This window comes from Ciconia boyciana, chromosome 25 (genome assembly GCF_034638445.1).
Source record: "Ciconia boyciana chromosome 25, ASM3463844v1, whole genome shotgun sequence".
Lineage (NCBI taxonomy): Eukaryota > Metazoa > Chordata > Aves > Ciconiiformes > Ciconiidae > Ciconia > Ciconia boyciana.
In genome coordinates this window covers 678,215-699,613 of record NC_132958.1, presented here as the reverse complement: position 1 = coordinate 699,613, position 21,399 = coordinate 678,215, and the positions used below count along the sequence as shown (strand labels likewise).

The 21,399-nt window shown below is 45.0% G+C and overlaps 1 protein-coding gene across 3 annotated transcripts in view; it reads right to left on the bottom strand.

Moving 5' to 3' along the window:
* Window positions 1-496: 496 nt before the first annotated feature.
* GFPT1 (glutamine--fructose-6-phosphate transaminase 1) overlaps window positions 497-21,399 on the bottom strand; it is a 45,804-nt gene continuing 24,901 nt past the window's right edge. For 2 of the 3 annotated variants that reach the window (XM_072846287.1, XM_072846289.1), the window contains 10 exons: window positions 20,737-20,900; window positions 20,208-20,303; window positions 19,821-19,918; window positions 18,555-18,675; window positions 16,478-16,635; window positions 14,450-14,564; window positions 14,015-14,142; window positions 13,094-13,261; window positions 12,615-12,776; window positions 7,629-11,994 (listed from right to left, as the gene is read on the bottom strand). In XM_072846287.1, the coding sequence (XP_072702388.1) occupies window positions 11,950-11,994; window positions 12,615-12,776; window positions 13,094-13,261; window positions 14,015-14,142; window positions 14,450-14,564; window positions 16,478-16,635; window positions 18,555-18,675; window positions 19,821-19,918; window positions 20,208-20,303; window positions 20,737-20,900 (1,255 nt within the window). In that variant the 3' untranslated portion in view covers window positions 7,629-11,949. Of the gene's footprint in view, window positions 799-7,628; window positions 11,995-12,614; window positions 12,777-13,093; window positions 13,262-14,014; window positions 14,143-14,449; window positions 14,565-16,477; window positions 16,636-18,554; window positions 18,676-19,820; window positions 19,919-20,207; window positions 20,304-20,736; window positions 20,901-21,399 lie in introns of those variants that run through there. The other variant, XM_072846288.1, reaches the window with a different exon arrangement.

The window sequence follows — 21,399 nt, the reverse complement described above, 5'->3', positions numbered from 1 at the left end:
CCACTCCCAGGAGCTTGCCATAGACATTTCAGCAGGTTTGGGGGCTTTTTTTTGGCTAGCTGTTCTTGTCTGCGTGGGACTGGTGTGTTAAACATATGAAGCGAGATTCAGGGCTGTCCAGCTCTTGTGACAAAACCATCACAAGGACTAAAGGTGCTGTCTTTATAAGACGCATCCTCACCACACTAGCATGCAGGCTAGAAATTCAAGTCAAAGCAACACAGACTTAAGCCATCAAAACTGTCACTGAACAGGGAAAGAAGGGGGAGCAGCGAGGAGTCATGGACTTGGCTTTGTTTCTTGGGCTGCAGAAGCCAAGAAGGGAAAAAACCATCTAAGAGAAGACAAAGTGGCATCTCCAAAACAGAATGTTCTGCTTTCGGCATTTGCTTTAAAAATCAAGACAATCTTTGGAGACTTTTATTATTTAAAACCTAAAAACAAGGAAAGAACTGCAGTGCAAAATGCAACCAGCAAGTAGAGTAGTCTGTGACTGACTGTCACTTATCTAGGGGGTTTTTCTATGCCTTACTCAGTGCAAAACACTCAAATCTGGGGCTGCCAGCCTGTGCTGCGCAGAGCAGACAGGAGCTGACTGACGCTCATTGCTGCCACGGCAGGGCCCTCGGGTGTGGGCAGAGAAGGTGGCAGCCCAGGGATGATGTTTTGGCTGCCTGCAGCTCACCCCTCTCGCTCCTTCTCCTCGAGGCTCTCAGACAGCTGCACGGGAGGCGAGTGGCTCACACAGCGGCGAAGCGGCGATGGCATTCAGTCTCTGGAGGCGGCAATGCGGTCCACCTGCAAAAAGGACAGGCAGCCGTGAAGAGAACAGCCCTTTGAGCAGGGAGGTGCGGCCGTGCTTCGACGCCGGCTGCGGTAAGGAGTGCCGATCCGGCACCCAGAAACGGGGGCACCACTGCGGACAGCCGGTGGTTCAGCCCTGTTAGCCGCAGAAAAAGTAACGTGGGGTTTGAAAAACCCCGGAGATAAGGTTATCTGCTTTCTGTGGAGTTAATTCTGGGCTTAAACAAAGGAGGACTTTGTGCGTGCAGGATAACAGTCCAGACTTGATGGGATTACTCACTGTAACTGAGATACTACAGGAAAAAGTCGGCACGATGGGGGGGTTAATCCTTGCTCTCAAGGGACATGTGATGTAGCATAGCTCGGCTTCTCTTTCTTGCCTATCTGGTAACGACTACGGAGGCTAATGCTACCTCCCCTGCACCTTTGGGACCGCGGTGGGAGTTTGCAAATAGCTGTGCAGCCCTAGGGGGGAGTCGGGTGTTTGTGAATCAGAGATTGTGTTTTTGGGACACTGAGATACAGTTACTGTTGAAACATGCTGGGCAGGCTGGAAACTGGGTCATTTGCTGCAAGTCCAGCACTGAAACAGGTCTGGTCTTGGCTGGTGTTCCTCTGTGAAACAACCTTGCACTGGGCCTCCGGTAAAGCTGTGGCTCTGAAGGGACCAAGAGTTTGGGGCATGAACTCCCAAACTCATTTGGGGGAAGGCAGGTACCGACAACGTAATTAGCAGTGTCTGCTACAGGCTCTGTGCCAGGTTGGGTGCTGCTTTGAAACTGCCTGTGGGTCACGCAGGATCCCTCGCTTTGGGCTTTTCTACCTGTTTCCATTCTGGGAAGCAGCATCCACATAGGCTACGTGGTCTTAGGAGCAGCTGTAGTTCTTCCTCTATTTTTTCCAGCCATAGAATAATGGCAGATATTTCCTTTGGAACAGGACTTTATATAGTGCTTTCCATAGTCACTGAAACAAGCAGAAAATGTCAAAGACGGCAGCATTCCCAGGCTGGTGAGCCCTTGTCCCAGCTGAACGTTTCCCTGCTTGTTCCTACTGATGAGAAAAGTGTTTCTTAGCTGGTGTTTCCACGGTGTTAAAGGCCAGGTCTCGCTGCAGTTCTCTTTTTTCCTATGCTAATACCAACCACCCACATCTACTCAAGAACAGTTTTTCTCGGAGCTGTGACCAGTGTACCTCCAGTTATCCACAACCCCCTGGCTGCTGGCCTGCTACAAACCAGCTGGTTGCATCCAGCTGGTGAATTAAATTGAAGACAGCTACAAATAAATTTGCTTGCTTTATTGCTTTTCCATGTAGGCATTGGCCACGATACCACTTGGACACGTGGTAACCCAAGCGGGAGGGGTAAAGTGATGAGATACAGAACACTTAGAGAGATGTGACAGATTTTAAGCTGCAACGGGTTTAGGAGCAGGTTTGAGCTCTTGCTTTGTCTCGCCTGCTCACCAGGAGCTGTGCCTTCCTTTCAGTGGCACCTTACACTGCACAAAGTGGCATCCAGTGACTGAACAATAACCTTCAAAACTAGATTAGGAGGGGAAAGGACAGATGTCCTTTTCTGGATCCAGCAGTGCCTGGAGGAGAGATGATTGCCCCAGGCCTCTGCCTCCTTCCCCTTTCAGGAGGTAACTGTCCTGCGGCTTCACCAAGGTGAGACCCAGCCTGCAGGCGCTCCCTGAACCCATTCCTGCCCCATCTCAGCTAGGCTAGCAAACCTTGGGACCGTGACAAGCCCTTGTTCCTTGCTAGCAGCACCTGGAGGGGGATGAGGGGCAGATGGCTTTAGTCCCTGCTGATCCCTTCCCCAGCTCTTGCGTCCATGCAGCCCCGCAGCAAAAATTCCTTCCTAACCCCAGCTGCTCCGCTTGCAAGCAGGTGCCTTTCTGGGTTAGCTCATGTCGGCCTCAAGACCCACTTGCCCCCTGCCTTACTTGGATGTGGTCCTGCAGGGACAGTCCTTGAGGCAATTAATTCTTCCTACATTTTAAGCCCTGTCATGAGCCCTTCCTGAAGGCCGTCTGCCAGTTATGCTAAGGGAGATGACGTGGCTGTTCTGTAGGCTCAAGTCCGACCTATGGAGAGGCAGGGGATGAGGACTGCCATTCTCCTTTAGCAACACGATCAGGAGGGGTGTAATACACATTCACTGGGTCACAGAAACCTGTGACTCCCCGCAGTGTGGTTCAGTGGGAGTTTTTCCTGTGTGCATAATTCCCAGCTTTGTGCAACTCTGAAATCCCCCTAAATTCCACCTGGTGATGGCTGGTGGCACAGGCTTGATGTTACGTTAACAGGGAGGTCACCGTCTGAACATGAACGTCCTTGGCGTGGGGCACGTGTGTCTTGAGTTTTCCCCAGTGGACCACTTGGGACTGTTTGGATAGAAGAGAATTTTAATTTTCAGCACTGTTTCTGGCTGGGCTTGGAAAAGCATGTCTTCCTGAGGATAGGAGATGCTGAAAAAAATGCGAGAAGGAATGTGAGTCCCTGCCACAGTTTACAGCAGAGCGGTCCAGCCGGTGCCTGTCTGTTCCCATAGTGCTCTTGCACTGGCCTTGTGGTGGGGCTGCAAGTGCTGGAGAGGAGGTTTTGTAGCTCAAGCTGGGTTTTCCCAGGGCGGGTATGCCAGTAGCCATATGCTGAGAGCCCTGCAGGGTGGCTTTTGTTGTGAAACAGACTTGCAGGCACATCCTCGGGGTTCGCCAATGTGACGCAAGTCATCCTGTGCAGGCAGGCAGTGTCTTGCCCAGCATTGGGCACTAGAAAGTGCCCACTTGTGAGCTTGAGGAAGGCTTGTCCAAGCGGCAACCGGCAGCAGAAGGGAGGAGAGGCTGCGTCTCATTCCTAGCAACGGCTCAATGGCGCGTGTGGTGCCACTGAAGCAGAGAGGCTGCTGGAGCGTGCCATCCTCCGCAGCACCCTTGTGTCCCGTGCCCCGCTCTGCTGGGGCTGCAGCGGTCTGTCGAGGCAGAGCTGCCAGCCTGCTCTGGCTGGGAGGCTCCCGCGCATCCCCTGCCCCTGGAGACGTGCTCTCGTCTAGTGTAGGTTAATTCTGGGCAGAGACGGAAATGAGAGGAGCGGGGAGGTTTTAGCTGCATCCCATGCTGATTGTTCCCCTTAGCAGGAGCCACAGCGTCACTTTGGTACAGCCGAGGTGCGGGGTTTGCCTGTGCAGGGTAATTTTCTGCTTAATAAGGTCTTTGGGCGCCCTCCTACCGCTCAGAATAAATCGGCTGGGCCCGCTGTGCTGCCACCCATCCTGCACATGGTCTGAATGTATCTCCCGATGCATGGGAGCCCTTGGGAGCCTAATTGGCTCCTAGCTCTGAGCCGTGGTGGTATTGTGAGTGTCTCCAGTGCGTCTGGGCTCACCGCGGCTTTTAGGATCCTGTGTTAAAGTAATGCTGCTGCTCGCTGTCCAGACACAGGCTAGCAGCTTGTTTGTTTAAACTTGTTTCCATAGGAATTTGTAAGGACCATGGGAACATATTTTATTTGACCTAAACAATAAAGAATGAGACTGAGGAGGGGGGAAGGAGCCCCGTCACGTCTGATTTGTGGGTCTGATTTTTCTCTTAGGCTGGGTAACCTCTTCAGCACTGAATGGACGATCTTGGCAAGTCAGCTTGCTTTTTTTCTTCTCCTTTGTTTTTTCAAATGCCTGCAATGTATTCCAATCAGCTGATAAATGCATGGAAATAGGTCAGAAATAGCCTCTTCTTAAGCACACAAGGCAGCTTTTGGGTCAGGCTTGCAGTAGTTCAGAAACCCAGTGATGCTCTCCTGTCTGATAAATGGAATGCGTAAGGCTGTGCAGAGTGACATGGGCTCCTGGAGTGCTCTTAGTCCTCTGACGGGAAGGCTGGGGTGGCCTCAGGGGCAGCGTGGGCAGAGATTGCACAGGGAGTTGTAGCAGAGATGGGAGATGAAGCCGAGCTGTTGCAGCGTGTTGCTTGTTGGACCTTCCAAGCTGTAGGAGCTGGAAACATGACAAGCCAGAAATAGATGTAATAGCAGCAAAGAGATGCTGGAAGAGCAGCCCAGCAAAGAGGGTGTGTGGGCAATGGGGAAGGCAGCTACTCAACAGTGGAACTGGCCAGGATGCTCCACTGAGATGAATTTCCATCCCCGTACAGCATTTTTTAATGTTTCCCAGGAAGGCCCATCAGCTGTCGCTAAAGCTAAGGCCCTTAAATCCTCCTTGTTAATGCTCTGAATGCCAAGGGGTGCTGCTAGGGCCCTGCCCAGTGACGCTGTGGGGCTGGCGAAACCATCAGGAGCTCAGGACCCACAAGCTCAACAGGTCGCGCTGTCCACTCGGTAACGGTGTGCTGCCCTGAATGCTTTGTGCTCTCTACTGCTGGTCTCTCTACAAAGTAGGGGTAGTTCATTCACTTTGTGTATCTTCACACCATCACAATGAGTGTGGCTGGCTGCTTTCTTGGGGGGAAAAAAAACTAGAAAACAGCTTTTACCACTTTCTGAGGTGGTGTAAGGAATGGTCACTTTTCTCAAATGAAGAAGTGCAGTCGATGAACACCAGCCTGCCCGGGGCAGCAGATCAGGCTAATGTGTACGAATGGCTCCACTGCTGGTCAGCGTTTCTGTGAAATAGCACCCTGGTAACTGGGAGTCAATTTTACAGGCAAAACATCCCCTCCTTGTTCTGCCTGTGTCCAGCAAAAATGTTGCTGAGTACCGTTTTCTTTCCAAGCTTGTTCATGTCCAAAAGGGGTCTGGGGCAAGAATTCCCCATAGCATACTCTATGGACTGCCGCTTCCCCATTGAGCACCTTGCAGGGACCTGAGAACTGGCTTTTTTCTGCATGGCAGGTGGCATTGCTCTGATCCCAGGCGCTACATGGGTGTTTTCTGTGCAAGCAGGTATTGTACAGGGCTACAGGTGTGCTCTGCGGTGGTGAAAAAGTTTACCAGAGAGCGAAAGGAGAATAAGGTGTTGAATAAACACCATTCCTGGGGTCTTGGCTATGCACAGTACTCCTGCAAGCAAGGGTGAACGCTGCGTTAGAGCAGAAAAGGTAAATATAGGTAAATTAAAGAAACTTGCATGAATGTGTATAGTCGGCAGCTTGAGGCTCAGCACTGAAGCTGTGCTGAAGGCCCACGCACTGTGGAAGCGTGCGAAGGGTAAATGTCAGGAAGCAGGTTGCTCTAGAGGGGCCTAGGAGCGCTTATAATTTATTCAACCCAAATGCTCATGCCCTTCTGTAAATCTCACTTAGCTTCTGGGAGCTTATTTATCTTCAAATGTCATCTTGTCTGAGACAAACTCTATGCGGGATTGAAGAGTTTCTGTGCAAAGGGCCTGCAGGTCCTTTGCCCCTTGTCTCACTGCTTTTAGCCACATCGGGATCTAAGAAAATGGCTTTCTTGCAACCAGAGCTCAGGACCAACTTGTGAAGGACCCTGGATGCATCCCTTTGCATTTGTCTTCTCACTGCCATTTTTATTAGCTTAAATTAAATGCGCCATACAATGTGCATGCTTAGATGGCCCAGATGGAGAAATAAGCAAATGTCTCGTAGTTACCTGTTACAATACAGCTCCCTTGCTCTTCAGAGTATAGTACTGGGAATGTATTAACGAAAGGGGGGGCCCTGTCCCCTACGCGGTGTGCCTGGAAATGCAGCCAGCCCCGTGACAGCAGCTGACGGGAATCTCGACTCGCTGCTTTGCGGTGTATAGCCAGAGAAGGGGTGTCTTGTGCTGAAGGAGAGACTGAGGGTGGTGCAGCCCTGGCGTCGCTTCGGGAAGGTTCTGCACGCAGCCAACTTCCCGTGCTGATCGGCTGCAACATTCCCTGCTCCTTTAGTGTCCTGAGCAGATGTGACCCACAGCTATGACAACAAAAGTCTAAAGCTTTGAGCTGTTTGACCCGTTTTTGTTTATGACTGTAATACAAGCTAGAACTGCTGTTTATTTTTGCAGATCTGAGCAAGCAAAAGCGGACTGTCTAGCTCCCAAATCTGCATAGGCACCGACTTTTATTGTGATACTAAGGCCATATGTGCGTTGTTTCAAGGCAATACGCCGTAAAAAGTAGCCTCGTGACCTTTTAATACTGGTACTTGTATAGGAAAGGTATTTGCGAGAAAAGCAAGTCCAAGCTGCTCACTTTATCTAGGAAAATAAATTATTGTGTTTGATATTCTTCCCCTGGAGAGGTGAAGGTCCCTGAGGAAATTAATCCATGAATGGCTCTGACTGAAGGAGGGGTGGAATTTCAGACAGTCTTTTGTCATTGTGGGTTTCACTTACAAAGTTATCCAGGCATTTTTTAGACATGAACAATCTCTAAGCCCCCAGCTGTTGTCTTACAAGAATGTGCACTTAATTGTACTATCTCAGCATTGCTGTCAGAGTCCTCCGCTGCTGGGTCTGCAAAGCAGCCTGTCTGTACGTTACCCAAACAGGTTTCTTTCTTTCTTGAAAAAGAAACCGTGAGTAATATTCACTAAGCACGGGTCATGTATGGGCTGTGCTGACTGCTACTTTGTCTTGCCTGGTGATAGAAAAGCAGTGGTTAAATGAGAATTAAGGTACAGAAGGTAATACCGACTGCCTTGGGGTATTTTATGGGCTTTCTTCTCAGTTAGCGGCAAAATCATGGTTAGGAAAGGGCAGTTGAAATATATTCTCTATCTCAGACATGAAAAAAAGCCTGGCCGGTTAGGAGAGAGGTGAGTTAAACCCTGTGTTTTTCTGCTTTGTACATACTGCCCTTAACTTTCAGAGGGGTTACCTATTCTTAAGTGAATTTAACTAAAGACCAGTAATTCCATTTGTTTAATGTAGGGCACTTGATTTTATTCAAAGGGTGAGATACAAAAAAGTAAGCAAAAAGACAAAACCCAAATTATAAAACACTACAGACAAAAGAAAGACATCTTCTGTGTACAGCACACAACAGGAAACAAGATACAGACTGGTCCCCACAAACCAAGCCAGCTGGATATGTACAAGCAGAGGCAAATAGATCTAGAAGGGAAGAAATGGTGGTATTTGCCACTTCAAATGTCTATTTACATAAACTGAATTGAAGGCAAATAGTTTTCTTTCCTTTTATTCAAACCCAATACTTCTTTGTTTCTTCTTCTTCCTGTTTCTGATGTAGAGGAGGGACTCCGTGCTTTGAGGCAAGTTTGGTACATTCAGGTAGGATCTAAAATTAGCCACAGCTAAACACTGACGTGCTACTTCAAGCGCCAAATTTCAATCCCTCCCTCTATCTGACACGCTGCCGCCAGGCACCTACGTGTGGCGTGAAGGACTACTAGTGACAGCTAGAGAGGAGAAAAGCCTAGTTTTGCACTCATGTGTTGGTCTTCCTTATGCCTTTAGATGTTTCAATCTGCAGCTTAACCAAGCCTAGTGTGTCTAGGCTAGTCGTAAGGCTCCTAACTGAGCATGAGTACGTGTCGTGTCATGTCCACGATGAGCTCCCTCCCACTTGACTCGGAAATGGTGCGTGTGAAGCTTTCGGCTCTGAGTACAAAGGGGTTGAGACTTCACAAATACGGGTGTCAAGGCAGCCTTCTGGCTAGAAGGGCGTCCCCCTGTTAGTGGTACGTCATCACCTGCAAGTCAGTAAGACCTTGCTAAAAAGGAGATGGCATTTCCCACGTTATTGGTGCACCTTACAAGGACACGGCTACCCAAATACTGGTTTGGGCTCCTTGTAAGAATATGCATGCAGACAGCACTTACTCATGTGACAAATTCAGGAAAGAACTGCCTCTAGCCTTTCTTCCGTAGAGCTAGGAGAGAAAACCTTTCTGACAGAAGTACGTTCCATGTACAACCTGATTTCCTATTGCGTGTGGAATAACCTTAGTAGCGGTGTGGAATTCGTCCGAGATCTGGTAGGCAGAAACAATGTGTGCTGAGCCTGAAGTTCTCTGGTCTTTGGTAATTAAAAAACCCTAAGACCTATGGGTGTATGCTTCCCTTTAAGCCTCTGCAGACATAGACGAGGAAAACAGTTACTGAAATCAAAATAAATTCTGACAAAAGTACGCAGTAGTAGGCAGCTGCTATTCCAAATGGAAAAGGCCTTTATCTGTATTTACCTGTGGCTCAATTTTAGTGACAGGGCTGCTGAATTTTTAAACACCTCAATTCGGAAGGAAGGAATTTTACTGGCTCAGTAAGCAAAACATTCATTTTGGAGAGCAGAAGACTGACTGGGTGTTAATAAATATCACAAGACATTCTAAAAGTTTTCTAAGGAAAAGAGAAACATCATCTGTTCATCAAAATGCAACACATCTAGACAAAATGAGGTAAGGAAAGCTAAGAAGAGTCCTTTATACATTCTCACTTCACACAGGCATGGCAATTAACAACAATGAGATGCTTAACGGATTCCCTACCATGCTCATCAGAGAAATTCTTCATAGCAAGTGTGCTGCACAGCATTCTTTGATATTAAGCATTACAACATCCGACAGCCTAGTTGCAAGTAGCGACTAAACCTCTGTTTTGGCAGGCAGAGTTTTCTACACTTCGGGCAGTTTGCTGGCAACTTGCAGAATGCAGGGGGTGAATACTACCTTTACTGCTGACCATGAGGAATCTGTCGTGAGTTTTAATGCCTTAAATTACAACGAATAAGGATTTGTCTATCACAGCATAAAACCAAACAGCTCAGCAATATCTGTACAGTTACACCCGACATGAGAGCATCAGACTTACGTTTCTAACTTAGACTCCTGTTCTTTGGTCCTCTTTGTATACAACTTACTTTCATAAATATTTAACAGCCTGCATTATCGAACTTTTACAGAATAGCAACTTGTATTTTAACAGCCATGTCTACCATCCTGTTGTTTGCTAGGAGACTTGGTAAGCTAGCGGACAATCGTCTGTACAAGGCTAGATAAAAGCAATGCTTGCTCCTTTTCTTCTGAGTGGAAGAGGAGAAAAAGATCTTAAAATAATTCTCTTGCAGGGTTCTTCCACATTAGATTCCATGCTAACGAGAACATGGGCTGTGATACTGCAAGTCCTTGTGTCCTTGTGCTGGGGGGCGGATAGAGAGGGGGAACCCTGCCTTGGTTTGCACAAGGTTTGCACAGTTTCGCTTCTCTTAAGCAAGCTCAGTGGGAGGAGGAGGAAGAGGAACTGTCTTCAAATTGCTAGCATTGAACACACATTGTTTTTTCCTTAAGGACAAGTGTTGTCTTCAAATGAAGCAGGGAAGTCTACTGGTCATGTTTAGGCAGAGGCACACAGCTGTTATGAGTCAGTGCCTCACAAGCAAATGCTGTATAAATAAAATGCAATCTTTACTATATTGTTCTTAAACAGACACTGGCAGCACAATGTGTTCATAAATTAATAGTCTGAGTATGATGTATTGATAAATGTACATATATGGGTTTCGAGAAGCTGTTTCCAGGCACGCAGTATTTTATTCTCATAATAAAACTAAGCCTTGAGCTGATACTGACTTGAAGTTAAATAGTTACTGTGGTTTTATATAAAGTAGAATTGCTACAGAGACAGACTTTGGAAACACCTCAGTCTGAGCAGTCATCTTCCATTGTACGAGTCGGCCTGGATTACTGCTACTTAGCAATAGCCTAGCATCCTGTGCAAGGAGAACGAGGTTTAAGGGTAGTGGACAGTCCCCAAGCACTGCATTTGTTAAAGCAATTCTTCGGGGGAAGTAAGTGACCTGGAATATTCCCCAGCACTTGGCAAGCATTACTTTACGCCTTGTAGTGTGTTTTTCTTTTTATGGTGCATGTGTAAAGCTAATTCAAAACCCATCAAGCTGGTAGGAAATTCACCTTTTTGCATTAGAAAATACATCGCTAACTGCTCCTTAATGACTTTGAAGAAGTCAGTGTTAAGTCCTGAAGATGTATTTTCTGTGTAATTTCTGATTCTCTCCAAGCTTGTTATAAAACTATTACCAAAGTATATATTTCCGTTGTATCTATCGAGCCTTTTTTATCCCCTCCAATTTTAAACCAGCTGAATTTGACACAAGTCACATATGAGCTGCTCCTAAACAAACCAGAACCCATGCTTTCATTAAGGGACTTTGGCTCACATAGTAAGCCTCAGAAAGGGAGCTTTAGTGCCGTCCCTCTGCCAGAGAGATACGAGGCAGAAACTTTCTTCTACGCGTTCAGACCAGTAAGTGACCTGCAGCAGTATAAAGCCGGTTCCTTAGGATGTGTTTACAGTGCCACAGTGCTCAGTTCAAGGGGAAAAATCCTCAACGCAGGAAGACTTTTACTTGTTTTAAAAAAAAAAAAAAACAAAACCAAACCAAACCATCAGCAACAACAAACACCAGCACAAACTGAGCACTGTTCATATTCCTCTCTTTTCCTCCACTTTGGTAAGCATCCATACTGAGTCAGACATTGCTTCCACTTACACTCGAAGGCGTGAGTTCCACTGTCTCCGTGGGCACAACTACAGGTATATGCTGGTGTCACACAGTGCGTTGTGGCCCACCGAGTCTACGAGATTGTCACTTGCTAGGTATTTGGCATAGATAAAATCCTTCAGAGGCAACATTATTTTCTTAGCACATTTACCATATGCCTAAAATTTAGGAGGTTGTGACAGGTCAGTTGAATTCCCTTTTGTACACGAGGCAGAAATTGACCCCAAATGCTTGTTTACAGTTTCTTTCACTGTTCAAATATCTGCACAAGCATGACCAGTAACAGCTCTTGTTCCAGTTGTGTATTCTGGTATCCTGCTTCGCTGCCTGAGAGCATGACAGGTAATTCATTCAATGGTTTCTCATCGACAATTGGAATGAGCCACACTGGCTAAGAAACAATGACATTATCTTAAAGTAAAGTGGAGGGCCCCTTACCTAGAAGACTCAGTAATCTTTAAAGAAAACCATTTAACATCTTTCATGGAAGGCTATTGTTCAAAAAAACCCAAAGCTATTGACATAGCGTGTGGAATCAATTTGACAATCACTAATGTAATGGAATTACGGTGATCTTACACACAAACAATGAGTTACCAAAATAAGATTTACCTAGGGGACTTTAAAATCAAGTTATTTTGGTACCAAAAAAAGTCTTTCATTTAATTCCCCTTTGCCCCTATGATTCAGATGATCTTTCACTCTACAGTTACGGACTTGGCCAGATTTCTTGGAAAATCAACCTGCAGAGAGGGAGGAGAAAGAACATGCTTGTGAGTATTTACACACTTCGTTTGTTTGTGTATAACTTTGTACCGTGTGGAACATTTGTTCCACGTTTAAATTGAAAACGATTGAACATATTTTCCTGTTAATTTAGGATAATCGGTGCAGGAAAAGTCCATAAACCTCAATTGTTATGACTCCTCTGCCAAGAACTAAGGAGTCAGTCCCTTCAGTCTACATCGTTACAGTGCTCAAATGGTAAAAGGTAGAGGCCAGTGTCTGTATTAAGATCAAATACCCAACACAGACAGACTCTGCTTGTCAAACACGCTTCTGTGGATTGTCACCTTCCTTTTAGCTTCCTGCCAGCCCTCCGGAAACTGTATGCTTGTACCAGAAAACAGACACATGTCCAAACTCAAACTGCACAAGACTCGGCCAAGTGTACTAGACTGCCTTCAACTTTTGTTCACAAGAAGCTCCTGTAATCGCCAGGTCTACCATTTAACCCGGTCGTTCCAATAAGTCAAGCAATTACACAGACAACCCCCACAGACTTCCAACATCACCCAACACATCTTTTCCAGATCTGCAGACAGCAAACACAAGTGCGGAAGGGAAGGAATACTGCACTTACATCGTATCCTCTGAGAACTGCAAGATGGAAAGCCAGAAGCTGAAGGGGAATAACGCTCAGGATCCCCTGCAGACAGTCCACTGAATGGGGAACTTTGATTGTTCTTTTATTGTTCTTAATTGTCTCAATGTCTTCCTTATCACAAATCACGACAGGTCGCCCCTGTAACAAAGGGAAACGTTGAAGAAAAACAGGTCTGGAAGGTTCTTTTCTCACTTCTGTTCAGAGCGCCGGTGGCAAGAACTTTTTACTTCATTTAGAACAAAACGGCTTAGCATCCCATGGGCAGCCCTGTAGCACATTTTAAGGGGTAAACAAACCACATTAGGCTCCTGCAATCTGCTGCAAAAATTGCACTTGAAATGCCCAGCATATCTACTGAATTCACAGTTTAGGCAGCGACACTAAAGCAAATAGTTTGGGTGCCCCATAAACTGCTTTTATATTAAAAGCAACGGTAAACTTTTACAGGTACTTACTTGCCGTGCAATGACCTGCTGGAGAGCGTTCTGGCACTTGGCGTATGTATGGTCTCTCATGATGATCATGATAACGGGCATGAGTTTGTCCACCAGCGCGAGAGGGCCATGCTTCAGCTCACCTGCCAATATCCCTTCAGAGTGCATGTAGGTAATTTCTTTAATTTTCTAGATGGGGAAAAAAATCATTTGTAAAGCTTTGGGCAAACTTTTAGGGTTTGTTTTAACCATCTCTGTGGCTTCTTACAAAGAAAGTATTCTTTGTAACTTTGTAAAAACGCGTTCTGGCTCTCCTCAGATTCTATACGTAGACAAGCCAGCCTGAAAACCTAGATCAAAGTAGTGCACCGGAGCTGAGCTGCTTGCAGGCCATCAGCACTTACAGCTCTAACACCACAGCCCCCACAGGCCTTATGATTTGCCATCAGCCAACATATCTGTCATCTCAGTCTTGAACTGGGCAGGCGAACGCAAAAAGGACACGTTTGCATGTCAGCGGGTGACAGCACTTATAACAATGGGAATTTCCTCAAAGGTGAAAACTGCGATATAGAGGTTTTAGAAAGTACATGCTCAGTTTGGGATGCTGAGCATTCCTGGAAATGCCACCCCAACAGTGCAAAGAACTGATTTTATCAGGGTGCCCAGTCTGTCACAGTAAAGCATTCCCAGTGCGAATGCTGAAAATACACCCTTTCAACCCACTGTAGCCTGTGGCTGTTATGTGACTTGGGTATCTTTAAGTGGAAGTCGCAGCAGCGTTACGCTGTTTTAGCTATTTGACCCAGTATGTCAGCCAACACGCCATCGCTGTTAGCTGCTTTTAAAACAAACTTGTAGCCACGTGTCGTCTCCTGTGCGGAAATCTGAAGTCCGTAGCTAAGTGCGTTTGAACCAGCTTTAAATAAAGAAATCTCTTACCAAAGCTCCCTCGAGACATGTAGCATAATGGTAGCCACGTCCCATGATGAGAACAGACTTCTGATGGTATAGCTCTGTGGCTAGCTTCTGGATCTCATCATCCATACTCAGCACTTCTTTAATTAAGTCTAGAAGGACAGAGAAGAATTCAAGTTGTCTGTGCTTATATGCCCGTGCCTCTCAAACTGTACGGTTTACACTTCGCAGGCACAGATAGCAGTAACTTGCATAAAAAATTGACTCTGTATTTTAATAGTCCAATTTAGTGGTCTGAAGGCATTAGAGAGAACGTGGTTGCAAAAGTTATTGCTAATAACCACGTTGCAGGTATCTGATCCCCTCGGTCCTTCAAAAACAAAGTTCCGGCACTGCTGAAGTTTGTCTGTGCTATTGAGTTTCACTCGGCAAGACGCACTAAATGCAGCAGTTTCCTACCTGGCAGTCCCTTTAGACCACGCATGATTTCCTTGCGCCTTTCCTGCATAGAAATTCTGTCATCGCACATCATCAGAGCAAACATCACCAAAGAGACAAACTGGCTGGTATAGGCCTAGTAAGGGGGCAGAGAGAGAGAGCACACATCATTCAGACAGTAACCTAACAGTTGTCACCAACTACATAAAATCCTTAGACTAGCTCTTGACTTTATTCCTAACACGGTACCAAATGGCAGCTTTAATTCCAATTAAGTAGCAAAGATGAACATGACATTCACAGGGCAAATCTCATTTGAGCAAATCTCAAACGGGGGCATGCAATGGCACGATCTCCTCATACTCCAAGAGATTAAGATACAACAAGCAAAATGGAGTATTTTTAAGATTCCCTGGCGACTATTAAATCCTATTTTGTGACCATCCCTGCGTCCTTCTTTACTGCAAGTAAATGCTGAAAACACTGAAGACAGGCAGACCCCCTGACTGGAGACGTACAGTGGAAGCCCACCACTAACATCTGGCCATCACGACAGGACAGCTCGCTGAAATTTTTGTGGACCGCATTCAAGGAACACAAAGGCAGCTGAAAAGGTAAGTGATTTCCCACCCTGCTTCTTTAAGAACAGATTCTGAATGCTTCACCATGGCAAGGCTCCATATTTGTCTAGAAGACCACAGTGACTGGTGTCACTGGCTTTGGGGAAAAATCATCTGCACAGGCAAGTGAAATTAGCACTCAAGTTAAGGCAATTCTATTCGCAAAAACATTTGAGGCACAGTATCAAACAGCTATTGCAAAGTCTAGCCTCTGAAGTCCTTAAGACAAATGTTATGAAACAGTCTGTGGTGCCAAACTGGGATTGCAGTTGCTTAGAAATAACATTAAGGTTTGTAGTATTTCTGTCCCTTTCTAAACAATGACCAAACAACCTTTCATGTTGCTATATTGGAGAAGATTTAAATAGCTCTGAAGCAATCTAGAAAAGCTTCAGTTACACTGACCAGCAGAGTTTGATACAGAATGTGATCTACTTTGTTTTGGTGCAGTTGAAGGTTACAGAAGTAAATAGCAGTAAACAGTCATGCTAGCAATGCTTGGGTTGTTTATAATATGTGCTCAAAATGAAGTTCTGGACAACCTTAGGGCAGAATCTTTTCAAGTTCATATTTCATATACACACAACTTTGGTAACTTGCCACATCACCAGGGAGAAAATGCCACTTTCAGTTATCTCCAAACTGTAATGTTGGCTATGTGAAAACAACCCAGGGACAAACAACTCGTTCAAGAGTTTCTTGTAAGAGACTCATGAATTTTCCATGATCAAATTCCCCAATGAACTATTAAACTCAAATGTGGGTTTTGGCTGAATTTATGTAACAGATTGACATCATCTCGCCTCTAAATATAACTAAATCAAAGCAGATTTCCCCAGGCAGAAGCACTTCATCAAAATGAAATGCAGCAAAGCAAGTTATTTTATGCTGTATCACACGTAGCCAGATGCATCAACCACAGAATAATTCTGTTAGGTGGACATAAATACTGGGTTTCTGTAAAAGACCGAAAGTACGGTTTTAACATCACACTTTCTTTAGTAAGGCAGTGCCGTTAAGGGCAGTGACATGCTGTCAAACTATCTATAATCTTGTCTTTTCATTTCCTTTTTCATCTTTAGACCTTAGTTTAAACCTGCACCTCAAGACAAATGATGGCAAAGAGGAGAGAATTCTTGCCTCTTAGGGAATTCCTCCCTCTGAGACCCCTTTGTTTTCAATGTTTAATATTGCTATCTTAGAGTATTTCATTAAAAAAAAAAAGACCTTTGCAAGATACAAGAAAAAGAAAATTAATAGTGTTGCTGGGCACATGGTCATTAACTACACAATCAGCAACTGGTAAGAAGGGAACAGAAAGCATTTAACAGAGGACCCATGCTATAGCCAACACCGTCAGGGAGAGTTTCAGTAACAATAATAATAATAATAATTAATCATCAGTGAGGTCTATAAACTTATGACTTACCTTGGTACTGGCAACCCCGATCTCTGGCCCTGCATTGATATGGACTCCACAATCTGTCTCTCGTGATATCGAGCTGCCGACTGTGTTAGTTATTCCCACAGTTAAGGCTCCTCTCTCTTTGCAGTACCGAAGACCCATCAACGTATCTGCTGTCTCACCTGAAAAGACAGGTATTGACAATGCTGCAGGTCAGTATCGGTTACTGCTGTCACTGCAGATGTAAAATTGCAGTGATTTCCCAAATAGAATCTTAGAGGTTTGTGGTTGCCTGCAAGTCAAAGGAGTTAGTAGCTATTTCAGCCCTGGCACACTGTGTTTTAACCTTAAAAAGACGACAGTGAAATCTAGAAAACACAAAACCTAACAATAGTATTTGGTGTAAGGAAAAGTCAGTATTCTGCCATGGTAAAAAAAAAAAAAAAAGGCAGTTCAAGTGTATCTTCTTTAACAAAACCAACTTTCTTCCTTTACCTGGTTAATAAAAGTTCACCTGGGGTGGGGGCAAAACAAGCATTAGGGACAGCTGAACGGTACAGCGGAGGCAATGGCATTAAGTTACAGCCAGCCTTTTGAGTCCTGCCACCACCTTACTGCCATGGAAAGCCATGGAATTGTTTGCTGGTGGTGCTTACCAACGACACGAGCGCTTGCAAAATCTGCTAGCAAAGAGGTTATGTCCAAAACTAATTACCCCTGTTCAAAATTGTTTATGCTATGCAAACAGAAGCTAGCTTAGCTCGGACTTCGCTTAACATGTTGATTCAAAAACTCTAAAGAAGCAAAAAAAGTTGGTTTAAGTGACCATGACCGGGGGGAAGGAAACCTTGCAGTGCTGCTTGCGAGCTGAGCTCCAGAGATGGGACTAGAAATAGAAGCTACTGTGTATTCCATCTAGTGTTACCAGTTTGCTTTTGTCCTAAAAGAACACACCTCTTTTGAGTACTCCTGCACGTGTAAGGTGACAACAGAGAACACAAAAAAACCCAAGGTGAGTTCGGTACACTCCTTCAGTACACCAACACGTAAAAACTGCTCTGCATACTGCACTACATAAAGCAAGTCACATAGGGTGGGAATCTAAGGCTAGAAAAACAGATTTATGGGGGGGGGGAACTGAGGTTATTTGAGCTCAACGTTTACTTTGGTTTTGTATTTCCTGATGACCAAGCTCAGGTTCCCGGATAACCTTTGTTAGCTTGCCACATCCAACACTTCAGGGGAAAGATGCATCCCCTAGCGTGCCCTCAGCTGTGTTCCCTGTTACAGCGGGACAGTACAGTTTCTAAGGGGAAGAAGCAACACCTGCACATGTATTCCAAAAACGCAGGGAAAGCCTGAACATTTACACGAGCCCCTACAAGGAGAGGATATTTTGAATTACTGGATACGGAGAAGAAAAAATTGCTACCAAAAGAGCATTTTCACCTATGGAGAAAAAGTAACTACTAGTTTTAGTATCAAAGCTGAAGATCAGTTATGAAAATCTACAATGGTAAATGCAACTAAAAGGAACAAAATATTGTAGTTTTGTCTTGCAGTTGTCCTCAAAAATATTTTGAATGCAATATGCATCACTTTTTTTTTTTTTAATGCTTAAGTGTGTCTTTTATCTCATATTGCATTCCAAGGTGGTTGTATTTTTTGATACCTGCGTGTAATAGCTTCATTTCTTTGTGGATCCGATCAATCATATAGCTTACTATTTAGCAGTGCTTTAATTAGACAACTAAAACTATTCAAAAGACACTATCGAGCTGCCTTTACTCTGAGCTCAGTAGCATTTTTTCAGTCTGTTGATTGATGGACTATTTCCTCACAGAGAAAGGAAACAAAACTACTGTCACCATATGTAAGACTCAGCTAAACAAAATCATGCACCAGCATGCAGATGGACAGGAGGAGAACCACTCTATTTTTTCCCCATGTCTAGTATGTGTGTGCCAATGTCTCCTCTCACGCGTACCACATGCAATCCTACAGGCAGGCGCAAGAATTTGGCCCTACTGCCTTTTCCCTCCTCCCAAGCGAACATTTACAGGAAGGAGGGGAGTGAGTGGGTGGTAAAGCGAGACCATACCTGACTGGCTGATGAAAAAGCAAACATCGTCTCTGAAGACAGGGGTGTTTCTGTCCAAGAAGTCACTGGCTAGTTCAACCATAACAGGTAATTCAGTCAGTTCTTCCAGAACCTGACGGGTCTGGTAAAAGGAGATGTCAGAAAGTTGCATATTATATTGTGTTTAAAAAAACCAAGTGTTTGGAGTACAAAAAAAGCCTGCTCGTTGCCACACACTGGAAAATATTACTATCAAAATACCATGTCAAAATTAGTGCTGGATTATATTTTAATTACTCAGCATACCCATACTCAAGTCACACAACTACCCCTGTGAAAAGCAATGCCGCTTCTGGCACCACAAAAAGCCTGTGAGGCCAACTCCTCCCTCACACGTAGATTGTTCTTAACTAAGTCTTACTTATTATATAAGACTACGTCTATATTACATAATACAGGGTGTCCTTCTATCAGACTATGACTTGTATTACTGAAGAACTCAGAAACCACCACCTGTATCCAGGCCAAGCCAGAAACTTGTTTTGGCTAGTCGGTGGATTACTGTTAACATTATCTTACAGAGCTAGCCAAGTTGAACATGAATTTTCTTTTCTGGTCCTTGTAAATCAGTGACCATAGCTGTGTTTTGCACAGCTTAAGATTCCTCCGTGAAACTGCAGACTACTGTTAATTGCAACATCACAGGCTGCCAAGCTACAATCTAAAAACGCTTCATCTACAGCCATCGCATTTTAACCAACGATTAGGTCAGTCCCTGATGAAACAAAATCACACATCGGCTGTACGCACAGCCAGTACTTCTGTAAGGTACAAAGCGAAACCTCTTCACTGTACCGGGCAAGCACAGAGCTGTCTCTAAGCAGGTGCCATCGCTGTCTGCGTAGATGGCAAAGGAGGAAATCCTATCTGGCTCATGGCAGCCCCTACCTTGCTGCAGCATTTGCATTCTGCTCTTGCATTGTCTCTTCCCCTGCCAACTGTCTTTTATGACACAACAGGTTTTGGTTTTTAAAGCTTTCCATAGCAATGAAAGTCAGAGGCAACATTTTCATAAGTGTTCAAGTTCTTCAGCTTTTATCTCCTACTGCTGTTGCTGGTGAATTGAAAGCCTGGTGTACGCCGCTTTCAAAAGGGTCTTCATTCATCAGCGTGCACTTGCTCTACCTTAAGCTTAAACCAACCCTTACCCTGCTTGACACATGCAACACTGTGCCCGCTGCTCAATTCTAGCTACCGTTCGCAAACAGATCAAGACCGACCACTTACTGCAACTCCAGCATGGTAACTTGTCCCACAAGCAATAAGGATTAAACGACGACACCGCTGAATCTCCTTAATGTGATCCTTCAGCCCACCGAGATTTACTGTAAGCAAGATTCAGAGAGAAAAATTAGGCTGGCCAGGTAGCAGAAATTCTCAAGATTACTGGTGCTAACGCACAGCATGTTACACTTTGCAAAAAAGACCATCACAAAAAGTAATCTTGCCACCAGCGCATGTAATTCTGGAAGCGCTCCCTGTGAGACACGCACATCGCCTTACACCAGCATGTTTTAATCTCCCATGTCATCACCTACTTCCTCCTCTATAACTACTGTGAATAACCACTAGATACCGAGCTGTCAAAAATAAAGGAGGCTTAATCTCAATTACCAGTGTAGTCATCAAAGTTGACCCTTCCTCTCATGGTATTAACGACAGATTCTGGCTGTTCAAAAATTTCCTTCTGCATAAATGAGCTGAAGTTACCTATAAAAGAAAGAAACAAACAAAACAAATGAGAACTTCTTAAGTTATCTCCTGGTAATTTACATTTTTCCGGTGTTTATAGGGAAAAGCTTGGACCGGGTCACCAACAGGCCAGTTACCAGTCAGAGATTATCAAGATGATACTTCTTTTTCTACCAAAGCATCAGCTCCTCACGAGAGCTAGATTCAAGTTACTAGAATGTGTCAAAGAAGGGTCAGATCAGGAATGGCAAGCCTGCCAGGGATCAATCTTGGAAAAAATGGATGCCTCCAAGCAGGAAGCAAAATCCTCAGCCCCCTCTGATCTACTTGGCCCTGCTGTTGACACAGGGATTGGACCAGATGACCTCTGGAGGTCTTTTTCAACCTGACTTTTTCTGTGACTCCAGGGAGGACCTGTACATCTACACAGGTGACATCCAAGAGACTTTACCCTTCATAATTTGCTGAAGTTCCATCTGCAGGGTTTGGACGGCGCGTCCGGGGTGATCGCCTGCTGTGCGTTTAATCCGGTGGATGGAAAGACGGCCATCGACCACAGCTGCTACATCATCATCTTCGAGGAAAATCACTCTGTTGGTATGCTCAATGACAGCACTATAAAAGCATACACCATTTGCCATAAGACGTTATTCTTCACAAAAAGATGAGGGCTACAGTCCTATTTATAATCCAACATACAGCTTTTGATTCAAGAAAGTTACTCATCTCAATGGAATTTCTTTTAAAATAGAGGAGCACTGTAAAGTACATTTCCACACTGCCAATATAACTGGATTTTTTCCACCTACCTCACTATTAATTTCAGTGCCTGCTTTAAGAAGAAACTATGAATTCCTCAGACAAAGCAGCATGTGCAGCAACGTGATCTAACCGTTAGGAGCTAGAGAGTGGAAGTCAGGAAGACTGTAATTTGCCCTAGCACACAGGGTGCTCGGCTATAGGTGCAGATTCCTTTCTTGTTTTTTCCAGTGATAAGCCATTGTCCCTCCCTGCATCTCATTTTCCCATCTGTAAAACTGGGGACAGTTTGGCCACCTGATAAAGTACTTGGAGATCTGCCTAGAAGCACTCCAAGAATTAGGTACTATTGAAC